We start from the raw sequence: 17182 nt of genomic DNA, 5'->3' as shown, positions 1-17182 counted from the left end.
GCTCATTAGCACTTGTTACCTTAGCTATTCCGGCAGATCTAAATATATGACTAACTACGTGTCAGCTACGTTTGTATGTGCCCAACTTCTATTGTTTATTCTGGTCAATTGCCACGCCCTCACTTTCGATTTCAGTTTATTCACCTCTAGTTGACGTAAGCGAACCTTCCAAAGTGAGACCATCCCCCAACCTGACTAGTCAGTCAGGAAATTATAGTTAGATGCGATGACAGCGTAGATATCTAACAACATGCTATTTTTATAAACATTCTTTAGTTAAGTTAACAAGTTTCGCAAATTTGCTATAAATTTCAATGAGGATCTTAAGAAAGTAGACAAGCCCTGCAACAAAACATCTATTCTTAAATTTCATTAAATTATTTAAATGTTAATATAAATATTACATTTATAGTTAGCTCTAGTAATTTGTAACCAAAGAAATTTAGCCTGTTGCGCTTGATTGAGGTTAATGAACCACAGTAAGTATTTACCATATGCTAAGTTGTCTATGTGGCTCTGTACTAATGATTATGGTCTCGCATTTGTTCTATAATTATGATAAAACTCATTACTGTAATTGCTGCGAACTTTACTTCCGTTTTTCGGCGACTATAAGAATGGCAATTTTAATCAGTTGCCATTGAGTTTTTTGCCAGCCATGAAGGTGGGAGTACAATAAAGTTTAAGGTGCTCGGACTAAATCGTTAATCTGGAATCTTTTGAAATCTTTGCAGTACCTTTCATTGTCTTTCCTGTTGTGCTGCCTGGTGGCCGGAGCTTTGAGTGCCCCCCAGTTTGGATATGGATTCGCACCATATGGAGGATACGGAGGATATGGAGGAAGCTATGCCTCCGCCTCTGCCAGTGCCGCAGCGAGCAGCAGTGCGGGAGGATATCAAGGATTCGGATACCCAGGATACGGGGGATATGGAGGATTTGGCGGAGGATACGGTGGAGGCTATCGGCAGCAGTACAACCAGTTCAGCAACTACAACAACTACGGATCTTCTGGCTACTACGGCGGTTACCCATTCGGCAGATGAGTTGGGAAAAAACTACTCGTAGCTGCTGCAAATTTCTGCCCCTGTTTTGTTTGATTTCTTTATTTGGCTTTTAATGTGATGGAGGTCAATAAATCGAAAATACCCAAAGTGATTCACCCAAGTGTGCATTAAGTTTTCTATTTGCATGTTTGCTAACACATTTAATTTAAATGCTGATCATACATTCGGTAATAGTAGATATTTCTGACATTTGTATCTAGATTCTTTTGAGTTTCTAAGCTAGCAAAATGTATGGCACGTTTTCCATTGACATTCATTGGTTTTCAGCTCATTTATTTTTACATTTCTTTTCTCATGCCCAACTTTACTCTTGTTGCTCTCAAAAAACCTGAAATTTTCAGGGGCAAATCGCATGCATAAGGCAAATATAAACCATAGCCTGAAGTTCACATCGGCGACAACAACAAAAGCCCAGACAAACAAGACCTCTTCAACGGCTGATTGCATAAGGGCGCTTCGAATCGCTCAGAAACACAAAAAAGCATCTGCGAGATAAAAACACGTCGACTGACGCGCAGCCGCTTCAATTGATCACACGTCGTTGTCCAAGTCCAAGCCAAGATACAAGCTTCGTCATCGTCCCACACAGTTGAACTTGAAGTTTTTACCACAAGATATAATCGTTTAAAAACATTAAAAGACCTGTGTTTTTTCCAAAACAGAGTTTATCAATTAAAGTTGCGTTTAGGCCACTTTTAAAAGGCAAAATGCAAATAATTGTAAGTGATGAGTTGTGATGAATTTGAACTATAGATACAGCATGTGTTGCTAGGAAGTGATTATAAATAATAAAAATGCAAAACCAAATAATACATACTTGATCAACCTTAAATTTTATTTAGGAGTAATACCATAAAGTGTTTATAATTTATTTCTAAAGCTTAAAAATCGAATTGAAATAAATGATCGTAAAAATCAACGAAGATTGTTGTGTCAAGAGTATTGCGAATTATTTATGTCGTTGGCAATTATTGACTGCTCTAAAAGATTAATAGTACAAAAAGAATATCGTCTAATTGATATTACTATTTAGTACTGGTGTACTTATTTTGAAATCGGATTAATTTATTCTTTTCATTATTCGAATTGCAGCATACACCTTTATTACTTTTCCTGGGAATTTGTTTTCTCATCAACCTGGATGAATCGTCTGCTGGAAAAGTTAAGTTACTAGCCTTTAAGGGACCCCATGCCGGATTTGTGGGTCTCAAGGTTCGCACTCCCAAGTTGCTGGGCCTAAAAAGCGGATTGGTGGGTGGAGCAGCCGGATTTGGACTCGGTGCGGCGGTTGGCGCTAAATTGGGCGCAGGATTAGCCGGATTAAAAAGCCATGCTGGAGGTCTGGCAGGTGGTGTTGGAGGAGGCTATGGAGGAGGATATGGCGGAGGATATGGCGGAGGATACGGCGGAGGATACGGTGGAGGATATGGCGGAGGATATGGCGGAGGATACGGAAGGAGCAGCGGATACGAACACCATGAGTACCACGAAAGCCACCACAGTGAAGGATCCAGTTACGGTGGTGGGGGCGGCCAGTGGTAAAAGTAGTGATTATTAGTGATTATTCATGTCCTAGCCATCAGAATCAAACATTAATTTTATTTAGATGTAATTCATTTGTTCATTTACGCCAGTAATAAAAATGTAGTTATAAACCGTTCGCAACTATGTTTTCTTATATCTAACTACACTTATTAGCCCAATAAAATAACATTTTAAATGAGTTCCATGTACGAAACTACGTGTATTTCTTCCACGAGCAGATTGATTTTTAGATTGATACATACCACAATGGAGTTTGCCTGTGAAAAAAGCGAAGAAGCAAATGTACTTAAAAAACAGTCTACATTTCATTCATCAGAGCTTAAAGCGCATTCTGGAAAAAAAAATTGTGTCGTTTGTGGGATTTGAATCTACAGCCTCTGGCTCGTTTAATAAAGCTACACTTCAGCCAGCTGATCCACAACAGGGGGAGACCGTTTCGCGCATAGTTCTCAACTTGAACTCGACCTAATCCGGCTAGTATGATGTCACTATGGCTATATTTCTCAAGTGCTGGTTCTGCTTTAGGACGCTTAAATATACGTTTTTTTTAAAGTACCCCCCCGCGTTGCCATACCCGGCTGAGGCAACACTGCTAACCGCGGTGCACCGAGGCAAAAATCTCGAGCTGTTCATCTGGCCTGTGTGGGGCCGCCGACAGGCCTTTAGATTTTCATGTTAACTATATATACAGTACAAATAAATATTGTTGAGCGGGAGGCATCAATTGTGGCCGGAGCTAGCCTCCTGGATTTTTATGAAAACTATTAATATAGTAAAACGAAAGATTGAACGCAATTTATTTAGCGAGAGGCCTCGAGCTGGGACAGCTAAAAAATTTGGATTTTAATACAACCTTATATATAGTACAAAAAAATATTGAGCGGAGATTTCGAGCTGTCGCCGGAGCACAGACCACTGGAACTTTTATACAAACTATATATATAGTACAAAGATACAATGAGGGCTATGAGGGCTACGTCATCTACTCTGCGATCCAGGCGCAAAAGCTTGGTATCAAACAAACGACTTATGCGACGTTCTAGACGAGTCCAACTGGTAGAACCCATGGATGTCGATGAGGATCACCAATCGACATCGATTGAGCCAATGGATATTGAATTTGAAAATGATTCACAACTGCAGAATACTCAAATTCAGTTGGATCCACAGTCTCGTCATCATGTCGAAATTTCTGTGTCCATGGCGATTGTGCTGCATTATTAATAATATCGCCGTCGTTTCAAACGATACATTTATTTAGCTTCGCACTTATAATTTGACGGGGTTTTTTATATTTTTTTTTCATTTAAAAGCTTAAAATTTTACACAATGTATTGCGTCTACCTTTGCGTAGCGACATCTACTTTATGTAGAATTTAAGATGTATATTGAATGAAGTGTCAAATGAGGCACCACCTAGCGGTGAGTTCTTGCAATAATATCAGGCTTGTAATTTCTTCTTTTTGTGCTTCTCCTTTTTTTTGAGATGTTGTTATAATTGGGAATTTACACATTTTACTGTTGGAACTTTTCCATAAAATCTTTTAATCACAGACTAGAACACAGAAAGCCCAAGCTGATATATTTATTTATTGGTCATTTTATCGGGCTGCTGTTTTTCTCATGCGTTAATATTCCACTCAGATGAGGCACCACCTAGCGGTGAGTGATTGGAATATATTTGAATGCACTGAAAAATAACTCCTTATAAAAACAAATAAAAGAAAAACAGTTTATTCTCTTTCAGAGAATGAAGCAATTCAGTTGGGTAAAAGAGTTTTTAAAGTTTATAGAATCATAAAAGCGTACATTATGTAAATACTTTTGAACTTTTTTGATCTTATATGTTAGTAAGGAAGAGAAAAATTAAGGCTTACAAGTAATCGAGACTTTCCCACTATTTGTCACTTTTACCTCGTACGCGAAGTGTCAAAAAACACAGCTAACAGCGTCTTAGCAAAGGCACTAGAACATTCTAGTGTCTTTGGTCTTAGCCTCTTCTCCAACCAAAGACATTAGACATTAGACATTATAATGTCATTTTACATTTTGACGTCATCTAACGGACTGCCAAACATAGAGGAAATGAGTTCACCAATTAAAACATAGATGGCGCCACCGATTATTTCATGTTATATCATTGAAGGTTAATGTTGGTAATAGTGAATCCCTAGGACAACTTTAAAAGTGTTATTCGGTCTTCCAAATCGTTTTCCTTCATGTTGCAAATAATAAAATAAATCTAAGCAGATGCTTTGGAAAGAACAGAAGAATAAGTTAAACTGCCGTTGAAAAATGTTTTTCTCTAATTCTTAACAATTTAATAAAATTTAAAAATAAGCAAATAGTTCTCCAGGAAACTAAGGTCGTGCGGTTTAGTCCTTTTTGTGTTCTGTGAACGCAATCCGATATACTGTTAGCCTAAACGAAATGTTTTATTACGTTTTCGTAGTGTAGTGGTTATCACGTGTGCTTCACACGCACAAGGTCCCCGGTTCGAACCCGGGCGAAAACAAATTGTCTTTTTTACATTTCTTTTTACATTTTGAATGAAATTTCAGTGAAATTTAGTGTTCAAAACAGAAGACAATGCTATAGAAAAGTACGCATATTTTAATAAGCCATTGGGGTTTAAATCCGTACATATTGTTAACGGGTTAAGCCATTTACTGTCTATAGCTTAAATATTTTCTTTAATTTTCAGGACAATTTGCCAAGAAAAAGTTAAAAAAAAATAATACAGCTGGGCTCAACCGGGATTTGAACCCGGGACCTCTCGCACCCAAAGCGAGAATCATACCCCTAGACCATTGAGCCTCATAACGAGTTGGCAACTGTTCGCCACTTTGGAACTAGGCCGAGCAATGCATTTTCTTGAGTAAGCATTTAAAAGCAAACAAAAATAATTTCTTTGATATAACAATCTAAAATATATATTTAATAAACATAGAACAATACTCTCAGCGCCTCCTAAAGATGCCACCGCCCAATCCGCCATAGCCGCCGCCAAATGAACTGGCAGAGCTAAAAGAGGAGGCAGAGGCAAAGTTCTGGTAGCCTCCGAAACCGCCGCCATAACCTCCGCCAAATCCACCTAGACCTAGACCGCCCTTCCATCCGTGTTTGATGGGAATAACTACTGGTTGCGGGACTGGGACTGGAATTGGTTGAGGAATAGCCACGGGAACTGGAACAGGTTGGGCCACTGGGATTGGTTGGGCAACTGGATATGGGACAAAGTTGTTGTAGACAGGGGCGTAGCCTCCTCCAAGCTTTCCACCAAAACCATGTGAGTGTGCAAGCGCAAAGCAAAGCAGCAGGGCCAGACCGAATATCGTTATCTGCGAATGAAAAATCATGTCATCTGAAGTGCAGATATAAAAGTTACACACTCACCTTGTTTTGCCTCATGTTCTCTATTGGATCTAAGCGTTGCCAAGTTTAGAACGGCCGTATTTATAGCAATGTCCAGCACTTCCTGAACTTCCTTTTCTTGCATAGTTCAAAGAACTTGCGAAAACTTGATCCATAACCAGTTTATCGAACCTATCAATTGTTATTGTGTCAAAACTTAGTCGCAGCAACTAACAGCAAAATATAAGAAACCGTGTGAAAAACATTGAAGTCGGTTAAGTTTAAATGGGTTGAAGGTCGCCTTTTGGTCGTGTTCCGGAGTAATGTGGGCGTAGGTTTTTAAGAACATTGCTATAAAAACTGAAACAATCGGTGGCTAAGCAAGTCAGTCACATTTAAGACGAACTAGAAACATGGTCAAGATTAGCTGTTCGGTGAGTAGTGGCTTATTGTACAGAAGATCAAATGATTTCTAATAGATTGGTTTCTTTTCTATTAGCTGGTGGTGCTCCTTTCTCTTTGCGCTTATTCATACGCTCAATATGAGTATCCACAGCAGCGTCCTTCGCCGGGAACTGGAGCTCAGTCTACTGGTGGGCAAGTAGACAATCGTATCCTTGGAAATCTTCTCGGTGGCGGAGGTGGACTCCTTGGAGGCGGCGGTGGCGGTGGAGGACTCTTCGGAAATTTGTTGGGCGGTCTTTTGGGTGGCAATCGTCCGCAACCACAGCCCTACCCAGTGCCAGTTCCCGCATATGGGGGCGGATTTGGCGGTGGATACCCAATTGGAGGAGGCGGATATGCTGGCGGTCTTCCTGGTGGTTATCCAGGTGGCTTTGGCGGCGGCTTCGGTGGCGGCTATGGCAATCCATACGGTGGATATTATGGCTAAGACCACAATTTTGGGACCTCCAAAAGTATTATTTGATTTATAAGTTGTTGACATTGACCATTAAATTAAAATTCATGAAAAAGACAAGTCCGGGATTTTGTTATTTTCGGTGACCATTTGACATAAGGGGATGTAGCTCAGATGGTAGAGCGCTCGCTTAGCATGTGAGAGGTACGGGGATCGATGCCCCGCATCTCCAGATCTCAATAGTCTTATTTTTTCTTTTTCAAACAAATGTTTATTTCCGTTTTTTAATTAAAGCGGTTTTGCTTGTTTAATTACAAAAGTGTTTTTGTTTGCGTAGCCACATAAGGTAAAATGTGCAATTATCAGCCCAGCGGACAAGCGGCTCAATGGTCTAGGGGTATGATTCTCGCTTTGGGTGCGAGAGGTCCCGGGTTCAAATCCCGGTTGAGCCCGTTCGAATATATTATAAATATAAATATTTTTTAATTAAATGTATTTTAAATTTTTTCTAAACAAAACATAATTAAAAAATAAAGTTGATAACAAAAATTGATATCAAAATATTTTTATATATATGTACGAGAAAAAAAAAAAACATCCTTGGAGATGCGGGGCATCGATCCCCGTACCTCTCACATGCTAAGCGAGCGCTCTACCATCTGAGCTACATCCCCGACGCAAATACCTGTGTCAAAATACCTAAATAGGCAGCGTAGCTGTTCAAATTTATTTCTTTTGGTCAATTCATTTGGTGATTGCCCACATAACTTGTTTTTTGGTCGTAAGTTCTGGTTTCAGCCTTGAATGCTTGAAAGTAGATAAGTATTGAGCGATGTGGGCTCTTTTAAATTTACGTATGCATTTCATTTCCGTTTCCGGTCAGTGAAAGTTGTCCGAAAGAAAGCACAAACACCTGTCAATTGAGTCTGGAGTCATCCCACTTGCTTATTCTTATTGTCCTAGAACAAACATAAATAAACTCCAGGACAAATGCATATGAAGACGGAGAGCACCGGACAGGAGTCAACCAACGCCTCAATATGTGGAAGAGCAGATTCCGGTGGCCAGATGCCTTCACTATCTGCACTTTCACACTTCTGTTTATTCAACTGTCGCATGGTTGTTTGCTTCTGCCACGCCCTTGGGCATGGGCAAGCTCTATTATTATTTTCGCAAGTTATATAAAAATAATAACAGGAGCGGACACGGAGCTGACCAGGCCAATGGATGGCCATCCATTATGCTGCCGGGCATTTATTTGCCAAACAATTGAATCTCTCCCCAGCTCCTTGGGCAGCTTGCAACCACTTCATCAGCCATCCTCGTCTGCAGCTATCTTATGGTTTATGATGGAATCAAAACAAATGCCGGAGCATCGTAGCTCGGCTTTGCTCGTCCAGAACCCCGAGCTCATCCTTCAGCTGGTGAGGATGATGATGATGAGTTTGTTTATGCAGATTGCTCGTGGAGTTTTTCCTTTGGCGTTAATGGATAAATGGACGTGTGAGTGTGTGCAGGGTAACCGTTTTTGAGGATTTTTCCGGGGAGCTGCGCCACTTTCGAAATCTAGTTGGTAATGTAAACAAAATGATTTTAATTGCACAGATGAACGGTTTTAATTTTAATTTATTGAAACCAAGCAATAGAAACACTTAGCGAAGTTAGTTAAGTACACTTTTTTAATAGTTTAATAACATTGCTCAGCACTAAAATAATATATTTTGTAGGATATTGGAGTTTTCTTGCAATAGATTTCGGTTTTTAGTGTGCAAAACATTTTCTGGATTCGAAAACTTAATTTTATCTCTTTTCACTTAACTTTTTTTGACGCACACATTTCAATTAAAATTGTATTGTTTTCTTTTACTTTGTCTGCTCTGTTTACTTGGGCGAGCGCTTCCTCCGGCTACTTGTTTTCCCATTCATCCCAACTGGGGTAAGGGTATTGGAAACGGTCCTGGCCGTTGTCCAGATCCTGCTCCTGGTCCAGAATACCCACCTGCGCTGGCCTGTACCGATCCAACGGATGAGGGCGGCGGCATACCAGGTGGTGGTGGAGTGAAAGGCGGAGCTGGTCGTATCGGCGAAGCCCCACTCAGATAACCATAGCCCATGGGACTTACAGACGTCGCGGAATTTTGATCACTTTGATAGATATAGACATTGCTGTTCCCCTGAGCCTGCTGCTGATTCAGAGGCATGGTGTAAAATCCTGCAGGTGTAGCGTAGTAACCTGGTTGAGGACCAATAGCCGCCGGGTTGCAGCCATATACAGGACAATTGTAATAACCAGATATGGGATAGGCGGGGCCGGCGAATATGGGATCCGGATTGTGATAGGCCATCCAGCGGTTACGCCAGCGACGAAACAAAGTGCCCAGAAAGAAAAACGATCGTCCATCGATGGGTTCTGGTCCTGAATGATCTGGGTCCTCATCCGCATCCAAGTCGGTTTTCTGAGATCCATTGCTGTTGACCAGGATCAGCAAAAATAAAATCTGGAGCACTGTCATTTTCCCAACTGCATCTGCTGAAATCTGTAGGTGGACTACTTTGCGTCCGATCTCAACTCCAACTCAGTGAGTCCCACGAAGACAGGCTGCCTAATGGGCCTTGTAATGAACATTCAAGTGCTGTAACTTCGGCAAAGCGAACAAACCGTGAAATTTTATTAATACAAAAGCATTCAAGGCTGCCCTAGTTACGAAAATTTATACAAGTATTAAAATGCATACTTTAAAATGTGTATCTTCGATATAGAAGAAATTATATAAAACTATTTTCTTCTTTAGGCATTTATTCTAGATGGTGCTATATATAACCTATAAATGGTAACATTTATATGAAAGCCCAAAATATCTTTCGATAAAAAAACTAAAGCAAACAATGCCAAATGTATATTATTATAACGCTAAACCACTAATTCTTTATACATGCACTGCAAAATAGTTAGTGGCGCTCACATCGGGGATGTAGCTCAGATGGTAGAGCGCTCGCTTAGCATGTGAGAGGTACGGGGATCGATGCCCCGCATCTCCAGAAGGATTATTTTTTATGTTTCCGGATTTTCATAGTGGTTAAAAGATAAAATAGGTAAAATAAAAATATTTTTAGACAGAAGTGGCAGTGATTTCCTAGGTATGCCTCCATACAAATGTTCTCCTTTCCCACGTTAATACTCGCGAACCGCACGTACGAGCAATCTTTCATTATTAAATGTACAGAAAAACTCGAAGTTTTTGACTTTTGCTGCTTGATTTTATTTTGCAGCATTACATACTTTTGTGAGGGCAACAAAAACCGTTTTGAGTTATGAGTTCTGCGTGCCAGGTGTACTAACATTTTAAGCAGTTAAAGATAATGCGACGCCTAAACACCCTGTAAGGCTGAGCTGCCCAAGAACTCTATACTCATGGAATCAGGACAAGCACCAACTTCTGAGCCATGCCCGCATACCCAACTTTTAGCGGGAGGCCTGCGAATAAAGTGTGCAAAAAACAGGTGACAACAATCAGTAAGAGGTAAAAAAAGGGAGGAGGCGCACGTCCGTGTCTGGAAAAACAAAAACAAGAACCACCAAGGGCTGTGAAAATTCACGCGCCCGTGAAAATTTCGCACGTTTTTACGGACCATGAACTTCATACACCCCGACCAGATATTCGTTCAAAATATGAGTTATGGCTGCATAGATTAGCTGGCAACTATTTGATTTCTCCAACCCGAAATTCATTTAATTAAAAAAATACGCAAAGTCAACAGAAAAACTACAAACGAAATTAGAGTCTAGGGAAACTTTCCACAAACTTTGTTGCCATCAAAACAATAAAAACCACAATCCTCGGCCGGGCTTTGCCTTTGTTATCGAAGCTCGAAACGGACAATGGAGTGTCCTTTTTACGACAATGCCAAATCCGGCGGAACCACATAAATTATGTTAATGCCTCAGCTATGTACACGCCCACTGTGTGCGACTTTGCCCGAACTGACCGTCCAGGATAATCGGAAAAATACACAGCACACATCGACGAGGGACATTTGCTTAGTGGTTTTGTGAGATAGTTTCTGTACTGTCCTGTCCATTGAGAAAATTGCTGACAATTGCTAAAAATCTCGGGTGACGATGAGGCTTGGATCAGCTTTTTTTTGGGGTGGGCGTTAGAGCATTGCGAATGATATATGTTTGAACACATGTTGTTGGGGCCCAGAAACTGAGCTTATATCGTCTGGGCAAATATTAGGGGGATATTTTAGTGGAGATGGCCAAACTTTGAGATCATCAAAGGGAAATCGTTCAACTAACTTTTGTATCCGATAAGTGAAGTCCCGCAGCAGACGACCAGATAGATATTAATTCTCGGGAGGAAATTAGAAGAGGACATTGCTGTATCCGATTTACAAGCAAAAAGGACGCTGCAAATTAAATTTATAAATATAATATATTATTGTTCGGCTTGTCAGAAGTTTGTTCTTCCCTCCATTGTTACATAATTATATGGCCCAGAGTTATCGGTGGGCTTGAGTGCGTTTGTGTATAAAAAAGCAAGATAAGCCAGAGCCGAGTGCATGTAAATAAATTGAAACAAATAAGCTGACTGCCGGCTAATTGCAGGGAGACCCCTTTATCCAGAAAAGCGAGTGAAATTGAAAAGCCGTTCGTTCCATTTGCAAGGCAAATATACGAGGCCCCGGATCTCCGGACGTTTTTTTTTCCACCTAGCGGTGGACAACATCGCAACATGCTGTCGAACATTTCCGCCGGACGGTTTCCGTTATGCAACGCCACTGCAAGGACAACAACAGGTGGATGTCGAGAAGGATGTGCGAGGGGGTGGTGATTCTGAGTCCGTGGCCACTGTTTACGCCGACCAAACTTTTTGTCAGCTGTCATCGGGGCAGACGTGCAAAAGAAAAACGAGAGTTTTCCCTTTATTCTGATTCCAAAAGAGTGACAGCTGCAACGTACTGCAATGAATAGGAAAAAGTAGGAAAAAAACAATTCCACAACACAATTCGCGCTTGAGAATAGGCCCCGGCGAGATTCGAACTCACGATCTCCTGTTTACTAGACAGGCGCTTTAACCAACTAAGCCACGGCGCCACTTGTATTGAGCCCGAAAATTTGGAAACTTCTGTGGTGGGTGGTTGGAGCTATCAATGATCATTAAAAATAACTCAAGGTCAATTATTGATTTCGAGTGATGATACTATACAGATAAAATTAAAAAGATATGAAAAACAAAAAAATACAAAGACAAGCTCGTGTGTAGGCCCCGGCGAGATTCGAACTCACGATCTCCTGTTTACTAGACAGGCGCTTTAACCAACTAAGCCACGGCGCCATACGTTGTTCGTCTGACCAATTTTTCATAATTGCCTTGCCCAATTCAAATTAAAGTGTCAATAGCTGAAAAGAAATGCTCTTTAAATAGAAGATCTTAAAGAATAATTCAACGAAGTCCACGTATAAAAATGTATGTAAACTACTAGCGTTCTTTGAATGGGAAGAACCATACAAAATATTTTCTTAAGTTATGTATCTTACAATACGTATATCAGCATTTGAGAGTCCCACTGAGATTATACACAATATCTGAAGGGGAAAAACAAATGCATATGGCTGTGTATTATAGGATGATTAACAGACAAGAGAAAATTAATGGGGAAATCACCGAAGATGCGTGGGGGTACTTTTGCGACAAAAGACATGAGAGTATAAAAGCGACCGTCGGAAATATGCAGTCACTCAAACTACAAGATAGAGTGCAAGCAGAAAGACGAAATCAAGGAATTATAAAAGATGGAATGTCAGGCTTCAGGAAACCCAAAGACCGGACAGGCAACAGCCCAATGCGGAGTTAGGGTCGGTGATGATCTTGCCAATGCTCGAGCCGGAGTATTCGCCTCCACTCCAGGCGCTGGTGGTCCAGTTACCAAGGGAGTTTATGGAGCGGTCAACGCGTAAGTCCACTTAATTCCCAGAATAAATGTTTTTCCTTAACAGTTGTTAAAAATGCCAATATCAATATTATAATGTTGTAATCTTTCTTCTCTTCATCCCACAGCAATGGCCATGGTCTCTCGCTGCAGCATGGCCACATCGAGGGCGTGGGCAGCACTACCACTGCCGCAGCCCAAGCCAATCTCCTCCAGAGCAATAACGCCGCTCTGAATGCCACTGCCTTTCACAGTCATAGCCGATCGCACGATCAGTTTGGTGGAGGACTCAATTTGCAAACTGGAACGGGTCACCAGGCGGCAGTTGGGGTCACTAGGGTTCCTCAGTTCGGTATGACCGCCGTCCAGGCTTCTGGCACTGCCAATCTGTATACCTCTCCAAGTGGCAATCTCAACCTCAACGCCACCGGAAGTGCCAATCATCACCTCAGGGGACCGATGCGCGGCAAGTCCGATTTCGGCACCGGAGTTAACTTGCGATATAATTTTTAAATACTTTACAGTTTTATTGAAACTATTCATATTTATATTTAATAGTTGCCAAGAAAAGAAACATGTACCGCATTTATATACATTATATCGAAGCTTAAATAAACCATCTTATTCAAAAATTTTTCTACTTGCTAACACGCAATATCATTGAACTCTTTAAACTCTTGTCAAAGTTCCCATCGATTTCCCATATTTTATCGCGTGAAATTCTACACAATAACCGAGCCACTTGGGGAAATCCTTTGGGGTTCGAAAACCCATCTACATACGAACATAGACCATGAGAAACAAATTTTTGACTAGTCAGCTTTTTGGCATTTTTTTTTTTTGCACCAATGTGTGCAAGCACCGCAACCGTTAAGTGCCATAAAAATAATTCAAAATAAATTGCTTTACATAAAAATTTGGTTTCGGCAGAGCAGCGCGCCCAACTGTTTTATAAGGTGTATAATTTGGCCATAATAATGCGCATCATGGCAGCATCCATCGCGGGGTTGGTTATTAATTCTCGGTCGACGCGTCGTCGAGGCCGAGACATAAATAACGCGTTTTATGCGTGAATATACTTTGCATTTTTCGCAGACACGGCGGAGTCCTAGTTAAGCCGTAAAAATTACACCAGCCAGTCAAGCAGCCCCGACTTTGACTTCCTCGAAGGACCAAGGCAAGTCATGTCAGCTGGCCTAATCCCCAGGTAGATATCCGCCTTGATTGGCCGCAATGAAAGATGCCAAGTCAATACTTTTGATACTCCCAGGGGTCTTGTGAGAACCGGTGGGCGATGGTGAGTGGGATAAACGCTGACTTGTAATGTCATGTAATTAGGGTAATAATCGGCTTGCCACTCGAGGTTTTATCCCGCAGCCCAAAACGACTTTGTTATGCAAATCTTTCTGTTGGGTAAGCAAAGATATTTGAGGAAAATTGGAAAGACTTTAAGTCATCTTTAAATGTGATGATTTTTGGGTAACACAATCGTAATCGGAAAGTGCTCTCGCCGCAACCTTTTGTTATAGTTGAAAATCAATAAAGGACCTTCGTTGGCAACCGTTTCCTGGCAGCCAAGAAGCCGAACTAATAAACAATGTTCAACTTTCAACTATATCAGTATCTGGTGTTTGCATATTTTGAGAGTCTAGATTTGTTAACATGGATTTCACGTACTGCGAATTCCCCAGCACCGTTTCCATTGACACCTTCAAGGCCTATTTCAATCTCACCGATGTCAAGTTGCCCAAAGTCGGCGATAAATCAGTGGACACAATCCATATCCCCAGCGAAGACCAGGAGGACCAGACCAATCAAGCGAAAAGTCTGCGACATCTTGTTCTCAATGCCATCGTCGAGAATTGGAGTGGTGAGCATTTGACTATAAACTCGTCAAGAAATAGCAAAAATTGGCAATTGATTCACTTTAAAATTTCTATCACTTTAAAATTCGTTGCTTAAGATGCATGAATACGTTTGTTTTTAAAATTATGTTTACATTTAAGGCTTAGATATTTTTAGTTAGAAAGTAGCCAGACTGACAGTCCTGGCCGAACTGATAAGATCCAGACATTGCTCATCCGCAGAGTTGCCGCTGTACCGGCAGCTGGGCCGTCGCGAGGACCGCAACTACCTCCTTAGCCATCTGGACGCGCAGCTGCCGCTGCAGCTGCTCAGCGCCCACATCCGCGAGGACTTCTTCTGGCAGCGCTGCTACGGCCACCGTTGGAGGAGCGCCCCACTTCAGGCGCGGGGCAGGGAGCGGCCCTGGATCAACATCTACATGGAGCGACATGTGCAGGAGTTTATTGAAAACATGCCGACGGGCGACTATGAGCAGGATGGCAACGTTCAGGTCGTCCTGGACATCTGTGCGGCGTACATAAATCAGTTGGAGATAAGTTTCCTTCAACCCGCTCCGCCCACAACCGATGCAAATGGTGAGTCTCGAATGGGAAACACCCTGGAATTACTTGTTGCAATGGCATTCTTCATACTTCAAGCATTATGCTTCTCCCAACTTTGTCAAAGTTTATTTCGGAATATTTATCAAATTTACGAGGATATGAAATATTCGAAATTTGCCACCCATCTGCAGATCACATTCCGCTTGATTACCTACTGAGCAATCTGCCGGATTTACGCCAACTGCGGCTGAGCTACAGCACCAAGACGGTGGGTTGCAATTACCAAATGGGCTGCAACCAACTGACTGTCAGGGATATTCTACACTTGACCAAGGGACTCAGTCAGTGCCACGAGTTGCGGAAGTTCTGGTGAGGACCGGCTGCTCCACAAAAGTGCCTTCTGCAATTTTTTTGGGTTTCAGCCTGCACAACACGAAGTTAATGCCATATCAGTTACGATTTCTGGCGCACAGTTTGGATAAAGGATGTCACCATCTGACCGAGATGTCCTTGCTGCACTGTGCAGTGGGAGATGCGGGAATACGCTGCTTCTTGGAGACGTGCGGCAAGGAGTCCTTCGGCACTCTCACTGTCCTCGATTTGACCAATAACAAGATCAGTAAGTACTTAAATAATTGGCATTTCATATCTTACCTCATGCAGTATTTATCTTCCAGCTGAAGAAGGGGCTTACATTCTTAGTCGCACCCTGCGTCATGTTCCCCTCGAGAAACTGGTGCTTCGCTTGAATCCCATTCAAAGTGACGGAGCTGCGGCCATCTTCAACACACTTCAAGTCATGCCCATCAAGGAGTTGGACCTGGGAACTTGTGGAATTACAGAAACGATTACCAAACTGTTTATGATGCTGATTTGCCAACACACGAGCCTGCTGGAAATAGATTTGTCTAATAATTCCTTGGGAGAAGACTTTGGCAAGCACTTGATGAAAATCATTAGCTGCAACAAGGTCCTTGAGAGGTTGGACCTTCGAAATACAGGTTTATCGTTAGATATGCGTAGAAAATTTCAAGATTTTCTGCTTAAAAATGTGGATCGTAAGAAGCACGAGGCCTTGAAGCAAAAGCAGCGTGATAAGTTTAAGGCCATGATGCAGCTGTAAATAAGATTAGATATTTGTATTTTATAACTAAGCATTTTAGTAAATAAATGTATAACAAAAAACAAATTGCAACTGTTTCCGCCCGGGATTGAACCGGGGGCCTTCCGCGTGTTAGGCGGATGTGATAACCACTACACCACGGAAACTCGGATGATGAAGGTTTTCCTCATAGAAAATTTAAGATAAGCTAGCAAATAAATATATCTGATATAATAAAAGCACAAACATTTGAAAGTAATTATAGGAAATAATTTAAAAAGTGCACGCCTATGTAGTGGCTTGTCTCTATCCCACTCTCCTCCCAAAGGCATTGCAACAACTTAAGCAGCGAGCCATGAAGCTACATACCTACCTCGAAGCTTTCAAGCCAACTTTCATTAACCCTCGACCTTGTTGACTTAAGCCAACAAAAACAATGGTAACCCCATCAAGATTGCCAAGGACCCAACTCTCTGAACCCATCTGTCCTTTTCTAATGGCCTGGGCCAGCAACAACGACAAAAACAACAACCAACTAAGTGGAAACGTTTGAAAATGAGTTGGAAAAAAGGTTAAAAGTTGTTGAGAAAATAAATAAAAAGAAAATTCAGTTTGATGCTATTTTAGTGGGTGTTGTTGTTATTTGGCTTGCTCTTGTTTTTGCGAGCTAGTTTGTTGTTTGTTCGGCTGCTCTTATTGGCACCCAAAGTGTAAAAATTGCTTGTGCTTTTGTTAATGGCATTTTAAGTGCGGTTGGGTTAAGGGTCCAAAGGTGCGAAGAGGGGTTAAGGTTTTATAATAGAATTTGCCATTAATTAGATTATTTTCCAATATATTTGAGGTCAAAGGTGACATTTAAAAAGTGTGGTAGCATAAAAATATAAATTACGTATTCTAACTTTCTATTCTCTAAAAT

General features: G+C 41.3%; 7 protein-coding genes and 9 non-coding genes across 16 annotated transcripts; 9 read left to right on the top strand and 7 right to left on the bottom strand.

Annotated features, from left to right (window-relative positions):
- Nucleotides 1-469: 469 nt before the first annotated feature.
- LOC6616729 (pupal cuticle protein Edg-91) lies at nt 470-1155 on the top strand. The gene is made up of 2 exons (XM_032722697.1): nt 470-479; nt 688-1155. Exons 1-2 carry the CDS (start codon nt 470-472, stop codon nt 1041-1043), a joined length of 366 nt encoding a protein of 121 aa, XP_032578588.1. The 3' UTR covers nt 1044-1155.
- Nucleotides 1156-1586: 431 nt separating this feature from the next.
- On the top strand, nt 1587-2797 carry LOC6616728 (keratin-3, type I cytoskeletal 51 kDa). Its single transcript, XM_002041029.2, has 2 exons — nt 1587-1783; nt 2157-2797. Exons 1-2 carry the CDS (start codon nt 1772-1774, stop codon nt 2604-2606), a joined length of 462 nt encoding a protein of 153 aa, XP_002041065.1. The 5' UTR covers nt 1587-1771; the 3' UTR covers nt 2607-2797.
- Nucleotides 2798-5051: 2254 nt separating this feature from the next.
- Nucleotides 5052-5124, top strand: Trnav-cac. Its single transcript has one exon. It is a non-coding gene; the product is annotated as a tRNA-Val (tRNA).
- Nucleotides 5125-5354: 230 nt separating this feature from the next.
- Nucleotides 5355-5426, bottom strand: Trnap-ugg. The gene has a single exon. It is a non-coding gene; the product is annotated as a tRNA-Pro (tRNA).
- Nucleotides 5427-5519: 93 nt separating this feature from the next.
- On the bottom strand, nt 5520-6030 carry LOC6616725 (protein FAM98B). The gene is made up of 2 exons (XM_002041028.2): nt 6006-6030; nt 5520-5950 (listed from the first exon to the last, which is right to left on the bottom strand). The coding sequence occupies exons 1-2, from the start codon at nt 6018-6020 to the stop codon at nt 5570-5572; spliced, it is 396 nt and encodes a 131-aa protein (XP_002041064.1). The 5' UTR covers nt 6021-6030; the 3' UTR covers nt 5520-5569.
- A 298-nt stretch (nt 6031-6328) lies between these two features.
- On the top strand, nt 6329-6937 carry LOC6616724 (glycine-rich protein 23). The gene is made up of 2 exons (XM_002041027.2): nt 6329-6397; nt 6463-6937. Exons 1-2 carry the CDS (start codon nt 6377-6379, stop codon nt 6853-6855), a joined length of 414 nt encoding a protein of 137 aa, XP_002041063.1. The 5' UTR covers nt 6329-6376; the 3' UTR covers nt 6856-6937.
- A 44-nt stretch (nt 6938-6981) lies between these two features.
- Nucleotides 6982-7054, top strand: Trnaa-agc. Its single transcript has one exon. It is a non-coding gene; the product is annotated as a tRNA-Ala (tRNA).
- Nucleotides 7055-7202: 148 nt separating this feature from the next.
- On the top strand, nt 7203-7274 carry Trnap-ugg. Its single transcript has one exon. It is a non-coding gene; the product is annotated as a tRNA-Pro (tRNA).
- A 149-nt stretch (nt 7275-7423) lies between these two features.
- Nucleotides 7424-7496, bottom strand: Trnaa-agc. The gene has a single exon. It is a non-coding gene; the product is annotated as a tRNA-Ala (tRNA).
- Nucleotides 7497-8561: 1065 nt separating this feature from the next.
- On the bottom strand, nt 8562-9414 carry LOC6616720 (postacrosomal sheath WW domain-binding protein). Its single transcript, XM_002041026.2, has one exon. The coding sequence runs from the start codon at nt 9333-9335 to the stop codon at nt 8745-8747; it is 591 nt and encodes a 196-aa protein (XP_002041062.1). The 5' UTR covers nt 9336-9414; the 3' UTR covers nt 8562-8744.
- A 374-nt stretch (nt 9415-9788) lies between these two features.
- On the top strand, nt 9789-9861 carry Trnaa-agc. Its single transcript has one exon. It is a non-coding gene; the product is annotated as a tRNA-Ala (tRNA).
- A 1985-nt stretch (nt 9862-11846) lies between these two features.
- On the bottom strand, nt 11847-11920 carry Trnat-agu. The gene has a single exon. It is a non-coding gene; the product is annotated as a tRNA-Thr (tRNA).
- A 167-nt stretch (nt 11921-12087) lies between these two features.
- On the bottom strand, nt 12088-12161 carry Trnat-agu. The gene has a single exon. It is a non-coding gene; the product is annotated as a tRNA-Thr (tRNA).
- A 421-nt stretch (nt 12162-12582) lies between these two features.
- Nucleotides 12583-13390, top strand: LOC6616716 (attacin-A). Its single transcript, XM_002041025.2, has 2 exons — nt 12583-12780; nt 12885-13390. Exons 1-2 carry the CDS (start codon nt 12620-12622, stop codon nt 13267-13269), a joined length of 546 nt encoding a protein of 181 aa, XP_002041061.1. The 5' UTR covers nt 12583-12619; the 3' UTR covers nt 13270-13390.
- A 238-nt stretch (nt 13391-13628) lies between these two features.
- Nucleotides 13629-16338, top strand: LOC6616715. The gene is made up of 5 exons (XM_032721218.1): nt 13629-14626; nt 14844-15197; nt 15356-15533; nt 15587-15783; nt 15842-16338. Exons 1-5 carry the CDS (start codon nt 14419-14421, stop codon nt 16285-16287), a joined length of 1383 nt encoding a protein of 460 aa, XP_032577109.1. The 5' UTR covers nt 13629-14418; the 3' UTR covers nt 16288-16338.
- A 22-nt stretch (nt 16339-16360) lies between these two features.
- Nucleotides 16361-16433, bottom strand: Trnav-aac. The gene has a single exon. It is a non-coding gene; the product is annotated as a tRNA-Val (tRNA).
- Nucleotides 16434-17182: the final 749 nt, after the last annotated feature.

The sequence above is a fragment of the Drosophila sechellia genome, chromosome 3R (genome assembly GCF_004382195.2).
Source record: "Drosophila sechellia strain sech25 chromosome 3R, ASM438219v1, whole genome shotgun sequence".
NCBI classification, from domain to species: Eukaryota; Metazoa; Arthropoda; class Insecta; order Diptera; family Drosophilidae; genus Drosophila; species Drosophila sechellia.
This window is presented reverse-complemented; position numbering and strand designations above follow the sequence as displayed.

Coding starts and splice junctions, on each gene's coding strand:
- LOC6616715 (XM_032721218.1), top strand. CDS start 14,419: ATGGATTTCACGTACTGCGAATTCCCCAGCACCGTTTCCATTGACACC. Junction 14,627..14,843: donor CATCGTCGAGAATTGGAGTG/GTGAGCATTTGA, acceptor GCTCATCCGCAG/AGTTGCCGCTGTACCGGCAG. Junction 15,198..15,355: donor GCCCACAACCGATGCAAATG/GTGAGTCTCGAA, acceptor ACCCATCTGCAG/ATCACATTCCGCTTGATTAC.
- LOC6616724 (XM_002041027.2), top strand. CDS start 6,377: ATGGTCAAGATTAGCTGTTCG. Junction 6,398..6,462: donor TGGTCAAGATTAGCTGTTCG/GTGAGTAGTGGC, acceptor CTTTTCTATTAG/CTGGTGGTGCTCCTTTCTCT.
- LOC6616720 (XM_002041026.2), bottom strand. CDS start 9,335: ATGACAGTGCTCCAGATTTTATTTTTGCTGATCCTGGTCAACAGCAAT.
- LOC6616716 (XM_002041025.2), top strand. CDS start 12,620: ATGGAATGTCAGGCTTCAGGAAACCCAAAGACCGGACAGGCAACAGCC. Junction 12,781..12,884: donor GTTTATGGAGCGGTCAACGC/GTAAGTCCACTT, acceptor TTCATCCCACAG/CAATGGCCATGGTCTCTCGC.